The 18,613-nt window shown below is 47.8% G+C and overlaps 1 protein-coding gene across 9 annotated transcripts; it reads left to right on the forward strand.

The window, feature by feature from the left end:
- The first annotated feature begins 7,495 nt into the window (after nucleotides 1–7,495).
- On the forward strand, nucleotides 7,496–18,332 carry gata3 (GATA binding protein 3). 9 transcript variants are annotated; one of them, XM_078791258.1, is made up of 6 exons: nucleotides 7,496–10,198; nucleotides 10,443–10,970; nucleotides 12,643–12,699; nucleotides 12,857–12,903; nucleotides 13,828–13,953; nucleotides 17,228–17,406. In XM_078791258.1, the coding sequence occupies exons 1-6, from the start codon at nucleotides 9,964–9,966 to the stop codon at nucleotides 17,246–17,248; spliced, it is 1,014 nt and encodes a 337-aa protein (XP_078647384.1). In that variant the 5' UTR covers nucleotides 7,496–9,963; the 3' UTR covers nucleotides 17,249–17,406. The 9 variants fall into 9 exon arrangements, with proteins under 9 accessions (XP_078647384.1, XP_078647383.1, XP_078647385.1 ...); XM_078791252.1 differs by having other exon boundaries at nucleotides 7,885–10,198; nucleotides 17,233–18,332; XM_078791254.1 differs by having other exon boundaries at nucleotides 7,885–10,198; nucleotides 10,443–10,913; nucleotides 17,233–18,332.
- The last annotated feature ends 281 nt before the right edge of the window (nucleotides 18,333–18,613 follow it).

Consider the following 18,613-nt stretch of genomic DNA (forward strand, 5'->3'; position numbering starts at 1 on the left):
CTCCTAGAAGACCCTTGGCCCAGCCTTCAAGCAGGTTTCTTCAGTTCAGGCTCAATGACTAGCTAGGACAGCTCGGCTTCTGGCCTTGTAGTCTGTCCTATCGAGTATTTGGGTCTAATCTCGTCCTCTAGTACTGTCTTCTCCAAAATACAGCTGTCCTATGTAGTCTAGATCACGGCCTCCTTAGCTTACCTATTGTAGGCCACAGCTACCCTATCTGGTCTTATCTAGTCTTTGGACTAGATAAGTCTGTCTAGTTTATTTACCCATTATTTACCCATTATTCACTGATTATTTACCAAATATTTACCCATTATTTACTGATTATTTACCGATTATTTACCCATTATTTACCAATTATTTACCCATTATTTACCCATTATTCACTGATTATTTACCAATTATTTACCCATTATTTACCAATTATTTACCCATTATTTACCCATTATTTACTGATTATTTACCAATTATTTACCCATTATTTACCCATTATTCACTGATTATTTATCAATTATTTACCCATTATTCACTGATTATTTACCCATTATTTACCCATTATTCACTGATTATTTACCAAATATTTACCGATTATTTACCCATTATTTACCCATTATTTACCCATTATTCACTGATTATTTACCAAATATTTACCAATTATTTACCAATTATTTACCGATTATTTACCAATTATTTACCGATTATTTACTCATTATTCACTGATTATTTACCGATTATTTACCAATTATTTACCTATTATTTACCCATTATTCACTGATTATTTACCAATTATTTACCAATTATTTACCAATTATTTACCGATTATTTACCCATTATTTACCCATTATTTACCCATTATTTACCCATTATTTACCCATTATTTACCCATTATTCACTGATTATTTACCAATTATTTACCGATTATTTACCCATTATTTACCCATTATTCACTGATTATTTACCAATTATTTACCCATTATTCACTGATTATTTACCAAATATTTATCGATTATTTACCAATTATTTACCCATTATTTACCCATTATTCACTGATTATTTACCAATTATTTATTGATTATTTACCCATTATTTGCCCATTATTCACTGATTATTTACCAATTATTTACCGATTATTTACCCATTATTGACCAATTATTTAGCAATTATTTACCGAGACGTCAGGATTTCAACTTGGACCACTTTGGTGTCTTTTGGTCCCCATCGCATAAAGTAGTTGAACTATCATGTCAGCTCCATTAGTGCTGTCTGATTACCCACTGTGCCCCCCCCCCCCCCATTCATGTGTGCTCCACTGTATACGCCTGAGGAAGCCCCCCCCCCCCCCCAGTGGCGTCTCCTGTGAGCGTCCATGTGAAAGGCTCCAGTGTTCACGTGTGTGTGTGCGCCACTTAACCTGCTGACCGGCTGCAGTAAGCTCCCCAGCAGGGCCGCTCGGCCTCTGGCCCCCCCACCGCAGCGCCGCGGTGTGCGTTACCGCCCCAGGAGAGGCCCGGGCAGGCGGCGGCCAGCACACACACAAGCTCTCTCTGTGTGCGCCAAGATGGAGGTGGCGATGGCGCAAAGTGTTTAGACTCACCATCTTCTTTGCCCCCCCCCAACCGCCACACACATACACACCTCTGTGTGCCCCCCCTACCCCACCCGGATGGTGCCTCCGCTTACCTGCATGAGGGAGGAAGTGGCCGCTGTTTCCACTTTTAAAGCCAGGAAGTGTTTGATTCCTATTTCATCTTTTTTTTCTTTTCAAGTTAAAGCGCTGAGTGACAAGACATTAACCGCCCCCCCCCACAAACCCCCCCTACCCCCGCCCCCATGCAGCACGCTCATTCACAACACCGCCATTTCTTTTTGTGCCTCACACTTGTTGTACTAGCGCCTTTCATAGTTGCCATTGTTGGCTTCCTTGGACTTCCTGTCCGCACCAGCCCACACGACACCTCTTGGCGGGGGGGGGGGCATGAGTAGCCATAAAAATGTCTAAGCAAAACACCGCCCTCACTCACGGTGCAACCAAAAACACCCACAGACTATCAACGCAAACTTGCATGTAAAACAGTATAATCCATCATAACCCGCAAGGCATGCTGGGTCACTGCCCGTTGGGGAAGGCTATGTATGGGCTACCCAGCAGGCCTTGCGGGTTACAAATTAGCATAATCTATTAGCGTTTTGCAGCACAACTTTTCCTTGAGAAATGGAAGTGCGGAGTGTGTGGCTGTAGACGCCATCCGCGCACGTGCCTTTGATGTGACAATTAAGTGCGCACGAGCGGCTAATGAAGTCTAATCTGCTCGCTATCTGCTTGTCTGCGGAGCCCGGGCGCTCCCGACTGACACGTCGTTGCTCCGGGCCCTCGTCAAATTATTTTTATCGGGCCGCTGATAACGCCGTCGGGTCGGTGGTCGCCTGCGGGGCCCCACTTCCTTTTGGTTTTTGGCTTGTTTTTTCCCCCGTCAATTTGTCAATTTGTTGCGATGAGGCCTGCACGAGGACAAGACGGGCAGATTCCAGAGTTTGCCAGCCGGGCCAACACTTTTTTTTCCTGCCGCCCTCAAACGCAGCACGTGCGACCTCGCCGGACGTCTCATCTGGCACCTGTTGTTTGTGTTGGCGGGTCAGAGCGGCCAGCAGCATCATGTGATCTGTTTTCCCAGGAAGACGAGCAGATAAGGACCCCCGCCCGGGTCAGCCAATCAATGAAGAGCAGCCGAGTGGAAGAATGAAAAGTTTGAAAGTCATTTGAAGCTTTGTTGATGCAAAGGAAGCCTCCGAGTCGTCCTTATCAGGCCTTGTCGACATCATCTGAGGGCAGTTGGAATGTTGGGACCAATAAAAATGGGGGCGGCGGCGGCGGGGGGGGCTGGGCCTCTAGCGTCATGTGCAATGACTTTGTCAGATATTTAAATATTCCCTCAAAGACGCCTCACAGGCCGCGGCGTCGACAATGTGCAGCACCGAGATACCTCGTTAGCCTCGTTAGCCTCATCCGGGGCGTACCCCCTTTATCGCGCGCACGCAGGCCGCCCGGCTCCGCCCACAAACTCCGGTGGCCGTCTGCTGAGGGACACGGCTGGCGAGGAGCGTCGACACAGGTGCGACGCCAGGCGACGGATTAATGAGGCCTCCGGCGCCGTTGTCGCCGTGGCCTGCGGTTTGCAGGTTTAACTCCCGCCTGGAATTGATTAGCTTCTCCTGGAGGCCTCAGGGCCCTGCTGGGAGGACACACGAAGCTCCGCCCACTTTTGGGATTTGGTATTTAGGGAAGCAGTGCAGGTGCAGCCAATAGGAAAGCACCTCATGTCCGCACGGAGACACTTCCGTACTTAGTGAGTGTATAAGTGCACTAAACGCAGTGCACTCGCCGCAGACGGCGCCCGATGCGGCCGAGTGAGAGTAGCTGGTAAACCTCGACTCGGCTCGACTGCGGTGCATGGTTTGATCTCCGGGTGTGCGCATGCAGGGACAGACCAGCCTCTTGGGCGCCACCCTTTAGGCACCCCACCTCCACCAAGGGTGCCAACAAAGCAAGCGGAGTTGTTTTGGTGTCCCGGGGGGGGCTTTGAGGTCATTCCACTTGCACTGGAGTACTTCTGGGCGCCTGCGAGCGTCAAGTTGACAGCTAAGCGAGCGCTAATCTCTTCCCCGTCTGTGCTCCTAGATGACTTTGCCGCGACCTTTGCGGCAAAGGCCCCGCCCAACGCCGCCCCTCCCTTTTTGCAGAAAATGGAAATGGCTTAGCGATATTGCCGTCGCCTCGGCAACCATCTGAGTCCCCCATCTCGCGCTGGAGAAATGAGTTCTGAACAGTCTGGGGAGAGGCAGGGATTAAACATGATCCCGCCGACGGCCTGTCAATCAAAACTCCCCTTCCGCTTGCTGCCGGGGGAAAGACTGGCAGCAGAAAAGCAGGTATGGGGGGTGGGGGTGTGGGGGGAGGGGGGGGGATATCCAAGAAGATGTTGGCACCTTGAATTAGCCTGATGAAGCTAGGTCACAAGCAACAGGACACAAACGCCTCATGGAGCAAATCCAGCGCAGGAAGTCAAGTGGGAGGAGCTTTGATGACATCACTCAAAGCAGGAAGTCATGTCATAGCTGGCTAAATATTAGGAACAGCTGCAGCTGGACGGAATGGTCGGTTGTCTATATGTGCCCTCCAGGGTGGACCCGCCTCTCCCCCAACACAGCTGGAATAGGCTCCAGCATACCCCCACCCTAGGATGGATGGGTGGATGGATGGGTGGATGGGTGGATGGGTGGATGGGTGGATGGATGGATGGATGGATGGATGGATGGATGGATGGATGAATGGATGGGTGAATGGGTGGATGGATGGATGGATGGATGGATGGATGGATGGATGGATGGATGGATGGATGGGTGGGTGAATGGATGGGTGGATGGGTGGATGGGTGGATGGGTGGATGAATGGATGGGTGGATGGATGGATGGATGGTAAAAAGTGTATAAATAGTACATAATAAATCCACGTTTTAAAACATTTAAATGATTGGAGAAAGAATGGTCTTTTTTATAGAATGTAAATACAGTATACAGGAATACTATACTGATGATATATTAGCAATATTAGCATTGTGATACGCCAGTATTGATAATAATGATAATAAGCTGCAGATGTTTATGGTCAGGTTTGTGTTCCAGAAGAAGTAATCCCATCAGGGGAATCGTACACCCTGGCTGATCATTCACAGCATGAATATTACTATTAATATCCACAGTAGTCATGTGATCATTTGTTCTTTTTCCCCACACATGACCACCCACTGTGGATTATTGGCCCCCACCTTCCCTGACGTTTAGACCTGATAAGCATCTGATGGTGTTGCTAGGATACCAAGCAAGCTGATCAATGTGTGAGGAGGCTAATAATAATAATCATAATAATATTAATAAAGTTCATAATAATAGTCATTCGATTATTTGTTCATGATACAAAATAAATAATTACTGATTGATTTATTTAATGAGGATGGGACAACAGTTGCATACATTATATTGGAAATATTACAAATATTGGAAAGATGAGAAATACACACACACATATATATATACATATATAAAGATGATTATTCATATTAGATGTTTTATTTCTCAATTGTCAATTTCATATTTAATAAATACTTGACTATGTTTTAATGACTAATAAAATAAATCCAGTACTGTACATACCTAAAACATTTGACTATAATGCCTGATATAAATATTACATTTAATATTAATAGATATTATATTTTTATTACCATTTAAATAAACGAATATGTGGTAATATGTAATACTTTATTATTTTCTGTGAATTATTATGACTCATAAATACTAGCACATACAAATATTTGTAATAGAATATATGCCCTGCTTATGTGTAATATAAATCAATAATACTTTACAATAATAATAATAATGGCATGAATTCGATGTTTATTGATATTATATATTTTGGGTTGTTTTTACACCATTATTTAGAGAATTATTCATGATATAAATATAGACATCGTATGTAATAATAATTTAATGCAAATAAGCATTGTTTTCTTCATACAATGTTTTGTATTGATAAATATCATAGACATTGTGTATAATAAATATGTATGAATAAAATAGTACCAAGTAAATAAAGATGATATAGATGGTTATGTGATGGAGACGGTAATGTCAGCCATGCCTCGGCTCCACGTGAGTTGTGTGCGCGTGCGCGTGGGATGAATGATGTGTTCCCGGTGCAAAATAAATCAGGAGCTTGAGCTTCGGAGATGGCAGGTCGATGCTGTTAATTTCAGGTTGAAACTGACACACTAATTATAAGGCTGGAAGACTGGCGGGAGAGATTAGGCCTGCACCCCCCCCACCCCCACCCCCCTCCTCCTCCTCCTCCCGCCTCCTCTTTTATCAGATCCCCCTCTTCTATTTTAGCAATTAAACATGCTAAAAGCATTTGTTGGCCCGGGGATGAAACCGTGTGCTAACACGGCCATCACTTTCCCCATCAGATTCATTGTGATGTATTAGATGCAATAAATTATCCCATGTAACAAAACATGGCGCGCTGAAAGGCTGATAATCTGCAGAGGCGAGATAAGGATTCATTATTCCAAATCATTATGAATCCAGCCTTGGCTCTCACTTCTTTCTTAATCAGCTTCTGTGATCCTGGAGACGTGCGGCGGCAGATAAGAGCCGCGCTCGTTTACCATTCTCCCCACCTCGGCCTAATATTTGCTTTCACGAATCAAATGGCTGGGGGGGGGGGGGGGGTGAGGGAGGCGTTTTGTCTCCAATTAAGGTCATCTTTGTGGGGACGGTGCAACTGCCCCCCACTTTTTTTTCTTATTCCTATTCCTATTCCACAATTATTATTATTATTATTACTTGGAATTGCGCCGAGGCCCCACCTTGACCAAAAATAACCACTTCAGCCTCAAATCCTCCCCACGTCTCCCTTCCTCTCGTTGCGTGTTTGGATACTGGAATACTAATTCCACAAATGAAAAGCTCAGATTAGCTGGCGCGCGCGTGGAAATAGCGAATTATTCATTTGGCGCCACTTTATACAGCCAATTAATTTATGACTTTAATTCAATTTCTCCCTCAAAGATAGATTGGGGTGTGATCACTTTACATTCTCCTTCACAGAGAGCACCGCCACTCCACCCCCACCCCCCCACTCCCGCCCCCTTTTCCCGCCTCCAACATGGCCGCACTCCGCCGCGGGTCACGAGGACTCGGGAAGGATGAGAACGTCACGTGAGTGCCGCTAAAGCCGTCGACCTTGGCGAATTGGGACTTTTTTCGGAACGCGTATTTCGTTTTAATGCACCTGAAGGTCACATCGAATATCGATCTACCTGGTACCAGGTACCTGGTACCTGGTACCAGGTACGAATATATAGATACGGGTAGGCCTGGCTTTCATATTTATAAAATAAAATACAAAATAACATGTGAAACAATATAATTATATATTGAAATAATTCATATAAATTAGTAGGCCCATGACTTATATTTCTATTATAAGTCATCATAAGTATGTTTACTTAAGCAACATGCATAGTATATGTATATATATATATATATGGGTTAAAAATATATACAATATAAAAACATATATATACATATATGGGTAAAAAAATATATGGGTTAAAATACCAAAATAAGTACCAAATATGATAAATAACGACGCTATTTTGCCCGCAGAGTCAAAACCGGAAGAGGCCGAGTGCAGCAACCCTTGGCGTGCACGCGCCCCCCTCCCCCCTCCCTCCCTCCTCCCTCCCTCACCGCTCGCTAGTTGCTCGTGCACACGGACCTTCAGCCAGCTCGTGCATCTTCGGCTCATTCGCGGGGGGAAAAGGGGGCCGAGTAAGCAGGTCAGTAAAATATGTAAATATTGATGTTATTGTTATTATTTTTATTTATTGACTTGATTTTTCAACGCATCTTTCGCCGCTGCATGTGCATGATGCGCGTGCGTGTGAGTCTCGAACCGAACGCTCGCTCGGGAACTTTTTGTTGAATTTGTTTCCGGCAAGAATGAATCGATGGGAATCGAAGGTTTTTTTTTTTTTTTAGGGTTAGTGTTATTTTTATTATTATTATGATTATTAATAATATAATGCTGATGATGAGTGTCACGTTCGATGCAGTGGAGCCTGGCTGGCTGTCCATCGTGCACGCAGCCTCGCGCACGGTCGCCATTGTTGCCTCGTCTGGCTTCATTTGCCGCTAAAATTAGGACTGACCCAGTAATAATGATAATAAAAATAATAATAATAATAATTATTATTATTATTATGAAAGAAGAATAAGATATGAAATATAAATATGACTTTACCTGCTCTGCTTGTGCATGCCTTCCTTTTTTTCTTTAGTCCTCACACACACACACACACACACGATGAAATGATGAAATGATGAAATGATGAAAATATAACGGTATTTTACATTTAAAATACTTTAGGCTTTAATGGCCGTTGTGTCTTATCAAATGGTTTTTATATGCACCTCTTTGCTCAGCGTTTTTCACAATGACACAAAACAGTAGAAAGAGTGATGATTCTGGGAAAGAAAGAAAGAAAGAAAGATAAAAGAAAGAAAGAAATAAAAAAGAAAGAAAGAAAGAGAGGAAGAGAGAAAAAGAAAGAAAGATGGTGTCCTCCTTCACGCCCTTCTTTCCTTCTAAGAAGCCGATCTGCAAAGATTGTCTTATTTGACTCACCATCCCTCGGCCTTTTATTTCCACGCACGCGTGTTTTTGGTTTATCACAGCGTGTGGAAATCATATCGATGTCGTGTGAGAAGAAGAAGATGACGGAATCGAACATTTGTTCGTTTCTGAAAAGCAGTTTAAAATGTTTCCCGGGCTGCTGGTCTTGTGTTGTCTTCTTGTCTTCTTCTCATCCCGCTGATGGTTGGCTGCTAAGGAACCGCCACAAGGCCAAGTACACACACACACACACACACACACACACACGCCTTATCAGTAGCATTTCATCCAGTGGAATCGTCCACTCGGGTCTCCATGGCCACAGGGAGCATCCAAAGCCTCCCCCATAAAACCAAAAGACGTCAGATTGAAATGGCCCCTTTCGGCCATGTTGTTTTTAGATGTTTATTTGACTCCCAAAAAGGCTACCAAAATCCTAATCTGGATTTAGGGCCCCGTTTGACTTGGCCCGCCTCCCTGCCCACTTTAGGATCTGCCGGATCGATCTGGATCACAACACGATTGGCTGCTGGGCCCAAATCCGTGTGTGTGTGTGTGTGTGTGTGTGTGTGTGTATACTCCTCACTTCCGGGATGTTTACACCACCGTGACGTCACACCCAATAGCCTCCTCCGATTAATTTCAAACAAAACATTTTCAAAAATGTAATTGTTTTTATTTCCTATTCGATGTTTTATTTGTAAACTCGCCGTTCATTTGATTGACGTCTGACGTCAACACCATGGTAACGCCCACCGGTAGTTGTTGTTATTATTCAACCAAAGCTTTATTAGCATGTAAAAAAAAGGAAAATAAACAGGGCACGTGGACAGCGTGGAACTTTTCAGCGGGAGTGGAATAAGTTGAAGCACCGCGAGAGGACGCAGCCGTGCAGCGGAAGACAGGAACCGCACACCTCCGCTGCACTTTCACATTAAAAAAAAAAAAACAAAAAACAAAAAAAAAGACAAGACCACAACCTCCTTGAGGAGAGGTTTCAACCCGCGCATGCGCACCCGGGCTGCTCCCTTTTAAAGGGCCGACATCATCCTTTTTTTGCTCCGGAATCGTCCAGAAGTGGCACCGAGACACTCCGCGAGTGTCCCCTGCAACCCCCGCGCGCGCGCTCGCTTCAATTAGGACAGGCCCCGCCCCCTCCCCCCCTCGGCTGATGACACCCACCCAGGACCCTCCTTAAGTTGCGTCGCGCCACAGCTGTCTGCTCTCATTGAGCCGCCTGGCGCCATCCTGAAAGAATGCCTTCAGTGTGAGGACACGGAGAGAGAGAGAGAGAGAGAGAGAGAGAGAGAGAGAGAGAGAGAGAGAGAGAGAGAGAGAGAGAGAGAGAGAGAGTTAACCTGTTGATGCCCCCCCCCTCACACATCACATCATTCCCTCCAGTCCAAAACAAGAAAGGCTGACTTTTTGGGGGGAGTTGAGGATCTCCGCCCGGGACTCTTCTTCTTCCTCCTCTCCATGTTGGACGTACTCCTCCTCCTCTTCCTCCTCCTCGTGTAATGCGGGCCGGGTTCTCCAGCCGACGTCCGCCGAACCGGGCCAGAACCGCCCCAGCGCTCTAACGTGTCCGGTGTGTGTGTGTGTGTGTGTGTCCAGGTGACTTGTGGATGTTTTAACCTGAAAGTCCGACCAAGAAGAAGACGGATTTTGCTCCTCGCTGCTCTTCTTTTTTTTTTTCCACGCATGAACATTTGAAGACGCCAAGGATCATGGAAGTAAGCGCGGACCAGCCCCGCTGGATGAGCCCCCACCCCGCGGTGCTGAACGAGCAGCATCCCGGCTCTCATCACTCGGGCCTCGGCCACCCGTACATGGACCCCTCGCAGTACCCGCTGGCTGACGATGTGGATGTACTCTTTAATATCGACGGCCAGGGGAACCACGTCTCCCCGTACTACGGCAACTCCGTGCGGGCCGTGCAGCGGTACCCTCCCCCTCCACACAGTAAGTACCCCGGTCGGATTATTATTATTATTATTATTATTATTATTTTTAATAACGAATTTAGCGTATTTGTAAAATAATGCAAAAGAATGTAACCCCCTCAAAAAAGAAAGAGCTAATAATGTCAATTTGTGCCGCTTTTTAAACCGGCGGTTGCGGGTTAAATTCCCTGCATTTCGAGCGAAGAAGCCGCCGTGACGGGGTCCAAACATGACGTGTTGAACTGAGCAAGTGGTGTCCGCAGGTAGCCAGGTGTGCCGGCCCTCCCTGCTGCACGGCTCCCTGCCCTGGCTGGAGGGCAGCAAAGGCATCGGCCCCCACCACAGCACGTCCCCGTGGAACCTGAGCCCCTTCCCCAAGAACCCCCTCCACCACGGCTCCCCGGCCGGCCTGTCCGTGTACCCCCCGGCCTCGTCGTCGTCCAACGGCCACTCCAGCCCGCACCTCTTCACCTTCCCCCCCACCCCTCCCAAGGACGTGTCCCCGGACCCGGGCATCTCCACGCCGGGCCCCGGCGGCTCCGGGCGGCAGGAGGACAAGGAGTGCATCAAGTACCAGGTGACCCTGGCCGAGAGCATGAAGCTGGAGTCCGCTCACAGCAGGAGCGTGGCGGCCATGGGGCCGGGCTCGTCCTCGGCCCACCACCCCATCGCCACATACCCACCCTATGTCCCCGAATACGGGCCAGGCCTCTTCCCACCAAGTAGCCTGATAGGTGGGTCCTCTTCTAGTTATGGTTCCAAAACAAGACCAAAAACAAGGTCCTGTTCAGGTAGGCGTGCGCTTTATTCCATTCTTGCTTCTACTATTGCAGCCATGTTGCACCCCACACTGACCCCCCCACACTGACCCCCCACCCCGCGGCGATCACACCTGCGCGTCCGAACGGGGAAAACCGCCCATTGACGGGAAAAGGCCGCACGGCTTCTCCGATGCTGGCGATAATCTCGTTACCGTCGCGTCACGGAGCCGCTTTGCCGAGGCCGCGAACAGATGCCGCGAGAGCTTGGAAAACACGCACCCATTAGCGACGTCTTTTTATTAGCAGATTAATATCTGCTTCTTAATATCTTCTCCTCATTCACGGGGAGGATTAGTCGATGCGTATCGTACGGGTGATTATTTCCACGCAGGGATGCTTTTTACTGCCGAGGATAATGTGTCATTTAGGCATTTGGGAACGGGAAAAGTGGAAAGGGGAAAAGAGAAAAGGGGAAAACGGGAAAAGACAAAAGCGAAAAAACGGAAAAAGATAAAAGGGAAAAAGAACAACATTACACGTCCCGCGTCCATTTCACGCACAGCGTGGGAAGGAGGAAAAGGGATGAAAAGGGATGAAAAGGGAGGAAAAGGGAGGAAAAAGGAGGAAAAATGGAAAAAACGCCTCGCGCGCACACACAAACAAAGGAGGAAGTGTATGGTCGCGCCACGCGAGCGCGCGCAGCAGGCGCCCATCTCTCGCGTTCGACGCACACGCACACGCGCGCGCTATAATCAAACCGCTGGAGCGCGTCCCGCCTTGCACGTGTCACGACATAAATACATAATAATAATAATAATAGTAATGACAACGATAATAATAATAATAATAACAATTATTCTGATTATTATTTGCCACCGCTTGAAATGATTGAAAGTGATCTGTATTTGAAGACGCTCGTGTCAAGGACCCACGAAGACCTGCTGCCGTTTTTCACTGATGTTTACGTTTTGTGTCTAAATTCTTCTTTCACGTGGTTCCTGCATTGCCGCTAAAAAGGCTAGTCGTTTTAAAAAATGACAATAAATCTATATATATATTGTTTATTGTGTGTAAAAATGACAAGCCATATTTTTACCTACTTTGGACATTTTTTCCAATTTCAAACAAAAACGCAGGATTGAAAATATATCTGCAGGCCCACGCCATATTTTTACTTGCTTTGGAGATTTTAAAAAATTAAACATTAATTACATTTTTTTTTAATTTAATAATGGACGAGTTCAAAAAATATTACACAATCATTTGTTTTTCTCACATGGCATTAATAATGGCTTTTGACATTTTGGGGGTTTTATTTGTGCTTGAAAAGTTTTTTTTTAATTTGACACAAACAAACATAAAAAACATTAAAATGTAAAATCCCAGTCCTGTCCGACGGAATGACGGATCAGTAAAGAAATGTATTGTTATTTTCTTCTGAGCATTCTTTCCTTCCATTGGGTCAAGTCCAAAGGACGGCTTTTTAAGAGACGTAAACCCAACCATGCCGGGCGGGCTACATTGTGCTTGTCCGACACACGACCAAGTGAAGGGAAAGCTGTGCTGACATGATTGATGTGTCCTTTCCAGTCCAGGTATTATTTTTAACGAGTGTTTGTGTGTTTTTTCCTGTGTGTGTTTCTCGTCCACCCCCCCCCCCCTCTCCGCCATGCGCTCCCTTCCCCCCTCCCTCCCTGTGCAGAGGGCAGGGAGTGCGTGAACTGCGGGGCCACGTCGACCCCGCTGTGGCGGCGGGACGGTACGGGTCACTATCTGTGTAACGCCTGCGGACTGTACCACAAGATGAACGGCCAGAACCGGCCCCTCATCAAGCCCAAACGGCGGCTGGTACGTGAACGCGCCACGCTTGTCTCTTGATGACATGTGCGTCTCTCTCTCTGTGTTTCCCTCTCCAGGAAGAAGTAGGCCTATTAGCTGCAGGAAATTGACTCGCCAAGTGCAGGTCTCTGCTTTCAGATACTATGACAGAACTGCACTGTTTATTATATTTATTATTATTATTCATAGTATTATTACTGTCATCGGTTCTGTCGCCCTGTGCAGGCCTGCATTCAAATCCTACCTGATAGCATTTAGCGTCACATTTTGGGGCCTGGGTGGGGGGTCTCCTGTATAGGTTAGGGTTGCGGGAGAACCCCCCCCACCACGTAGAAATGAGCAGACTTCCCGGGAAAAGGCTGCCGGAAGAGCGATAAGAGTCCAAAAGGCTTTGACTTGGTGCAAAACAGGGCATATACGTAGAATGACATGTTTATTCCGGGCGCACGCGGCGAGGTTATTAGCGGCGTCCGCCTGGTGTTTAGCATCGGAAAGATAATCAGCGTCCTTCGCGCTCACCTGCCTATTGATTGGGAAAAAGGGGAGAGATTAGAACGTCAATGTCAAGCATCCAGGCAGCTAAATCCATCAGCACTTTCACTGGAAGCTCGGCTGCAGCCGCCTGGAGCGAAGCCCCCGCTCCCCCGCCCCGAAATATCCCCCCTTCTTTAATTAGCCTAGCCCCCCCCCTTCTTAAGAAAAAGCTGGAAACGCATCCGATTGTGCGGCTGATTTTTCCAGGTGGCGCTGCAGAGACTAGCTAGGGTCCTTCTTCACATTGAACGGCTGTCTCTTTTATGTCCTGTCTAAATGTTGACCCCCCCCCCCACACACACACACTGCTGCTATTTTTACACCTCCTACCCCCCCCATCACACCCCCTTCTCCATGTCTAACCTGGTCGGCTTTAGCGGGAACATTTGGAACATTTGGAACATGTGTCTGTGTGCATCGGCGTATGTGGAGGCGTCCTACGCGCCTTGTGTCGCTTCTTAGACGTGGTCATGTGACGCTCTCTTCCTGTGTGTGTGTGTGTGTGTGTGTGTAGTCGGCAGCCCGCCGCGCTGGAACGTCCTGCGCCAACTGCCAGACGACAACCACCACGCTGTGGAGGCGGAACGCTAACGGGGACCCCGTGTGCAACGCCTGCGGCCTCTACTTCAAGCTGCACAATGTAAGTTTACACACGGACAAAACACACGCTAAACACACGCTAAACACACGCTAAACACACGCTAAACACACGCTAAACACACGCTAAACACACACTTCCTGCACCACAAGGTTAGGACCATAGTTAGGTTTGGGCTTGGCTTAGGGTACACAAAAATCAGGGTTAGGGTTGGGGTTAGTTTTAGGGTTTTCCTCTCCAGGTTCGGTTTAGGGTCAAGTTTAATTTTAGTGCTAGAATTAGGGTTAAGGTTAGTGTTAATTTTTGGGCTAGGATTGGGGTTAAGTTTAGGGTTAAGTTTAGGGTTAGAATTAGGGTTAAGTTTAGGGCCAGGATTAGGGTTAATGTTAAGGTTAACTTTAGGGCTAGGATTAGAGTTAAGGTTAGGGTTAACTTTAGGGCTAGGATTAGGGTTAAGGTTAGGGTTAACTTTAGGGCTAGGATTAGGGTTAAGGTTAGGGTTAACTTTAGGGCTAGGATTAGGGTTAAGGTTAGGGTTAACTTTAGGGCTAGGATTAGGGTTAAGGTTAGGGTTAACTTTAGGGCTAGGATTAGGGTTAAGGTTAGGGTTAACTTTAGGGCTAGGATTAGGGTTAAGGTTAGGGTTAACTTTAGGGCTAGGATTAGGGTTAAGGTTAGGGTTAACTTTAGGGCTAGGATTAGGGTTAAGGTTAGGGTTAACTTTAGGGCTAGGATTAGGGTTAAGGTTAGGGTTAATTTTAGGGCTAGGATTAGGGTTAAGGTTAGGGTTAATTTTAGGGCTAGGATTAGGGTTAAGGTTAGTGTTAGGGTTAGGGCTAGGATTAGGGTTAAGGTTAGGGTTAACTTTAGGGCTAGGATTAGGGTTAAGGTTAGTGTTAGGGTTAGGGCTAGGATTAGGGTTAAGGTTAGGGTTAATTTAGCGCTAGGATTAGGGTTAGTGTTAGGGGGCTAGAATTGGGGTTAAGGTTAGTTAGGGTTAATTTTAGGGCTAGGATTAGAGTTAAGGTTAGTGTTAGGGTTAGGGCTAGGATTAGGGTTAAGGTTAGGTTTAACTTTAGGACTAGGATTAGGGTTAAGGTTAAAAAGCCAAAGAAGTAACGAGCGTAACGTGGTACAGCAGTACACGGTTAGAAAGTATCGGTACTTAATGAAGTGTACTGACGGGAGTATTCCGTTGGAGACGCGTTTGGAGTTAGTGTGTGTTTCTGGTGTGGAAGAGTCACCCCCCCTCGCCACCCCCCCACCCCCCCAACGCCATCTTTGTTTTCCCGTCACGTCCCTGAGTGCTAATTGTCCCTGCAGAGCACGAGTCTCGCTGATAAAGCGAATGAACGATTTATTGGCAGCCGGCGTGAATCTGAGAGGGTCGAGCTGGCGAATATTAATGGGGGGGGCGTTGGTGGTGGTTGGGGGGCTTAATTAAAATCCCATTAATTTCCGAGCCTTGCGCTCCTTTTCGCTACGTTTCGCTTCTGCGGCGACTCCTCGTCCCTCCTTCATCTGACCACCATTCCCTGAAATTCGCTTTGGGTCCCCCCCCCCCACCCCCTCACATCCGCAATCTCAAAGCACCCCAGGGAGTCGTCCGAGTGGGCCGCCACAAAAGCTGTCAATTTCCATCAAGCGGCCGTTGTAGTTCAAGCGAGTGAAACGGGAATAAAGACGTAACATATTCCTCTTATGGGGAAAGGGGAATACGTCCCGCACCGCCGGCCTGCTGTCACGCACGACTCTATCCAATCACTCCGCGTTCCTCTCGCAAGAATATTCCAGAATCAGCTCCCTGAACCGACCTTGAACCCGGCCGCCATCTTCCACGTTATTTCAGGACCCATTTCACGCTTGAAAGCGGATTAACTCCCAAAGACCCGGACTGGACGTCGGTTCTCAGATAACCCAGGAATGCTGGAAAAGATGGATTCATTGAGATGCACCAAACATTCTCTCATAGCAGCAAAGCAAACGCCTCCCTCACTCACGGTGCTACCACAAAGTGACCAGGCAGGTATCGGAATAAACCACGACACCAGCTCATCTTTCCTTTTAGGGGGGGTTTAGGGCTGGGAAGGTTTAAGGGTGGGCAGTGCCGTGTCGTAGATCCTGTCACATGTAAGACGTGTTATTTTTGGTTGCACCGTGAGTGAGGTAAGCTTTACCAGCGATGGCTGTGCTATGAATAAACTCCAAGTACGGAGATTATCAACATAAAAGGGCGGGAAAAATATACTTTGATTTTTTAAAAAATCATCAAATTTAAGGGGGCTGTGGATTCTGGTTTGGACCATGCGGGATCTACGAGACAGGGAACTTGGATCCATGTTTGGAAAGGATGATATTTATCAGGAAGTAGGAATATTGCTGTCGACATGCTAAGCCGCATCACATCAAAACAAAACATTTAAACCCTACAGCCCCCGGGACAGGGGGCGGCGCGCCTGCATTTGTGTTGCTAAACATGCTAAACGTCCGGGAACGTCGGCTCCGAGCTCAGCTAAAGCGATTTCATAAAACAGGAGAAAAACAAAACAGGTACGGAATAGCATGAGCAGGGTTTGAAAGCAACCATTTGGCCCTTCCGTGGTTGCAGGTACCATTCCTATCCTGCTAAAAGTCGGACTCATCCAGCAGCAAACCCCCAACATGCGGGCGGAAGTCAATAACTTCATCCAGACGGGAAAATGCTTTTATAAAACGCCCGTATTCATGTCGCCACGGCTTTAGTGATGAGGTTTTCGGTTTCGGGGGCAGGGGGGGTTAACAGCTCCCCGCCAGTTCTCCGCCTCGGCGCTCCCGTCCGTCGGCCCCAAGCGTCCCGGGAGCTTCAAAGAGCGGCATCCGCAGAAAGTCAGTATGGAGGCACGTCTTACAGAGGCAAACCACATCGGGGGGGGGGCGGGGGACTGCTGGCGCGTGGGGAGGGGGCTTACAGATCTTGGGCCTAATCATCGAGGCCGCTCGGCTTTTGGAGTCAGCGAAAAATGCCAACGTCTCAGACGGACAGCGCCAGAGCGAGAAAGAAATCCCTGTTCCCATTTCCCGGGAAGAAACGCTCGGAAAGATCAGGGAGCCCCCACCCCCCGCCCCTCATAATCCTGCCCACAGCCGGAATTCCATCATCCCGCTCTCCTTCTAAACCTAAACTGCAATACGGCAGCCGGGACCCGACGGGCACGCGGTCGAGGAGGAGTTGGCGGTCGCGTGTCTCCACCATCGGCTAGCCTGACATTAGCCGCCAGGCTCGCCCCCAAAATGGACGCCAACATACTAACCTGCCCTCTTTTCTGTCCCTTTGGAGAGCAGATCAACCGACCTCTGACCATGAAGAAGGAAGGCATCCAGACCCGCAACAGGAAGATGTCCAGCAAGTCCAAGAAGTCCAAAAAGTCCCAGGACACCATGGACGACTTCTCCAAGAGTCTGATGGACAAGAGCAGCTCTTTCAGCCCTGCCGCCCTTTCCCGCCACATGTCCTCCTTCCCGCCCTTCTCGCACTCCGGCCACATGCTGACCACGCCCACCCCCATGCACCCTTCCTCCAGCCTGCCCTTCGCCCCCCACCACCCCTCCAGTATGGTCACGGCCATGGGCTAGAGGTGACCCGGAGCCGGGGCTCCTCTGCTGACCCGCCCCTTGAAGCCCCGCCCCTCTTTGACTGACAGGCCGTCATCTTCAGTTGATCTTATTTTTATAAAATCACTTTGGGGGGAGGGGGCGCACTGACCCAACGGGACGGAGGGCTGGGACGTTTGATTCCCCCTTCCCCCGAGATAAGGAACTCCATTTGTGTACAAAAAGCCATCAGAAGGTCACCAAAAACTGACTTGGACCAAGCCCCCCTGCCGCCCCCTCCCGTTGCCCCCGCCCCCCCCAGTCTTGCACCTGTGTAACAGGACACGCTCTTGAGCGAGCACGTTTGTACAAATTGTATCAAATACATTTAACGAATGAAGACTTGATCGGAAAAGGAGGGCAGCTGTCCGTCAGAAGGTACGAGGCGCCGGGCGAGGGAGGGATGGAGGGAGGGGGCGCACGCCGCCATCTTGGATTCAATGTAATGCTAACGTTAACGCCGGCGTGTCTCTTATCTCGCCTTTGTTTTTATTTTTGGATGTGCTTTAAGTCTCGGCCTGTTGGTTTGTGTTGACACGCACGCACACACGCACGCACACGCACACGCACACGCACACGCACACGCACGCACACACACACACACACATGTAAGACTTTCTTCCCGCCCACAGATTATATGCATTGTGAAAAAAAGTTCCTGTATTTGTTATTTGTATGTAAAAATCAGAGTACCAAAAATACAAAGAAACAAAGATGTAGAATTATTTCTTTATGTTATGCAGACTGAATGGTTGTAAAAATTTAATAATAATAATCACTCGTGTAAAATATGGCTGCTTTGTTTTTTGTTTTTTTTTTGGTTTGGTACCCCCCCCCCCCACCCCCCACCCCCCATTCACACACTTTGAAGAATAATAAAACTAGTTTCATCTCTGTCGGCGTGTTAGCGCTGTGATGGCGAGCTGTCCCTTTCTGTGACAGGAAGAGTTTTTAACGCTAACAGGAAGTGTGCGCATAAACAGCCGCCGCTGAGGCACAAATCAAACAGCGGCGGGGTCGTGGGGGTCAGCGTGCTCGGGCTGGGTGGGTGGATGTGTGTGTGTGTGGGGGG

The sequence above is a fragment of the Doryrhamphus excisus genome, linkage group LG6 (assembly GCF_037039965.1).
Source record: "Doryrhamphus excisus strain RoL-2023G ecotype Guam linkage group LG6, RoL_Dexc_Guam_v1.1, whole genome shotgun sequence".
NCBI classification, from domain to species: Eukaryota; Metazoa; Chordata; class Actinopteri; order Syngnathiformes; family Syngnathidae; genus Doryrhamphus; species Doryrhamphus excisus.

Excerpts from the sequence above, each read along its gene's own strand:
- gata3 (XM_078791259.1), top strand. The coding sequence starts at position 9,964 with ATGGAAGTAAGCGCGGACCAGCCCCGCTGGATGAGCCCCCACCCCGCG. Across the intron at positions 10,971-12,642 it reads AAAAACAAGGTCCTGTTCAG|AGGGCAGGGAGTGCGTGAAC; the intron begins GTAGGCGTGCGC and ends CTCCCTGTGCAG. Across the intron at positions 13,958-17,232 it reads CTTCAAGCTGCACAATGTAA|ATCAACCGACCTCTGACCAT; the intron begins GTTTACACACGG and ends TTTGGAGAGCAG.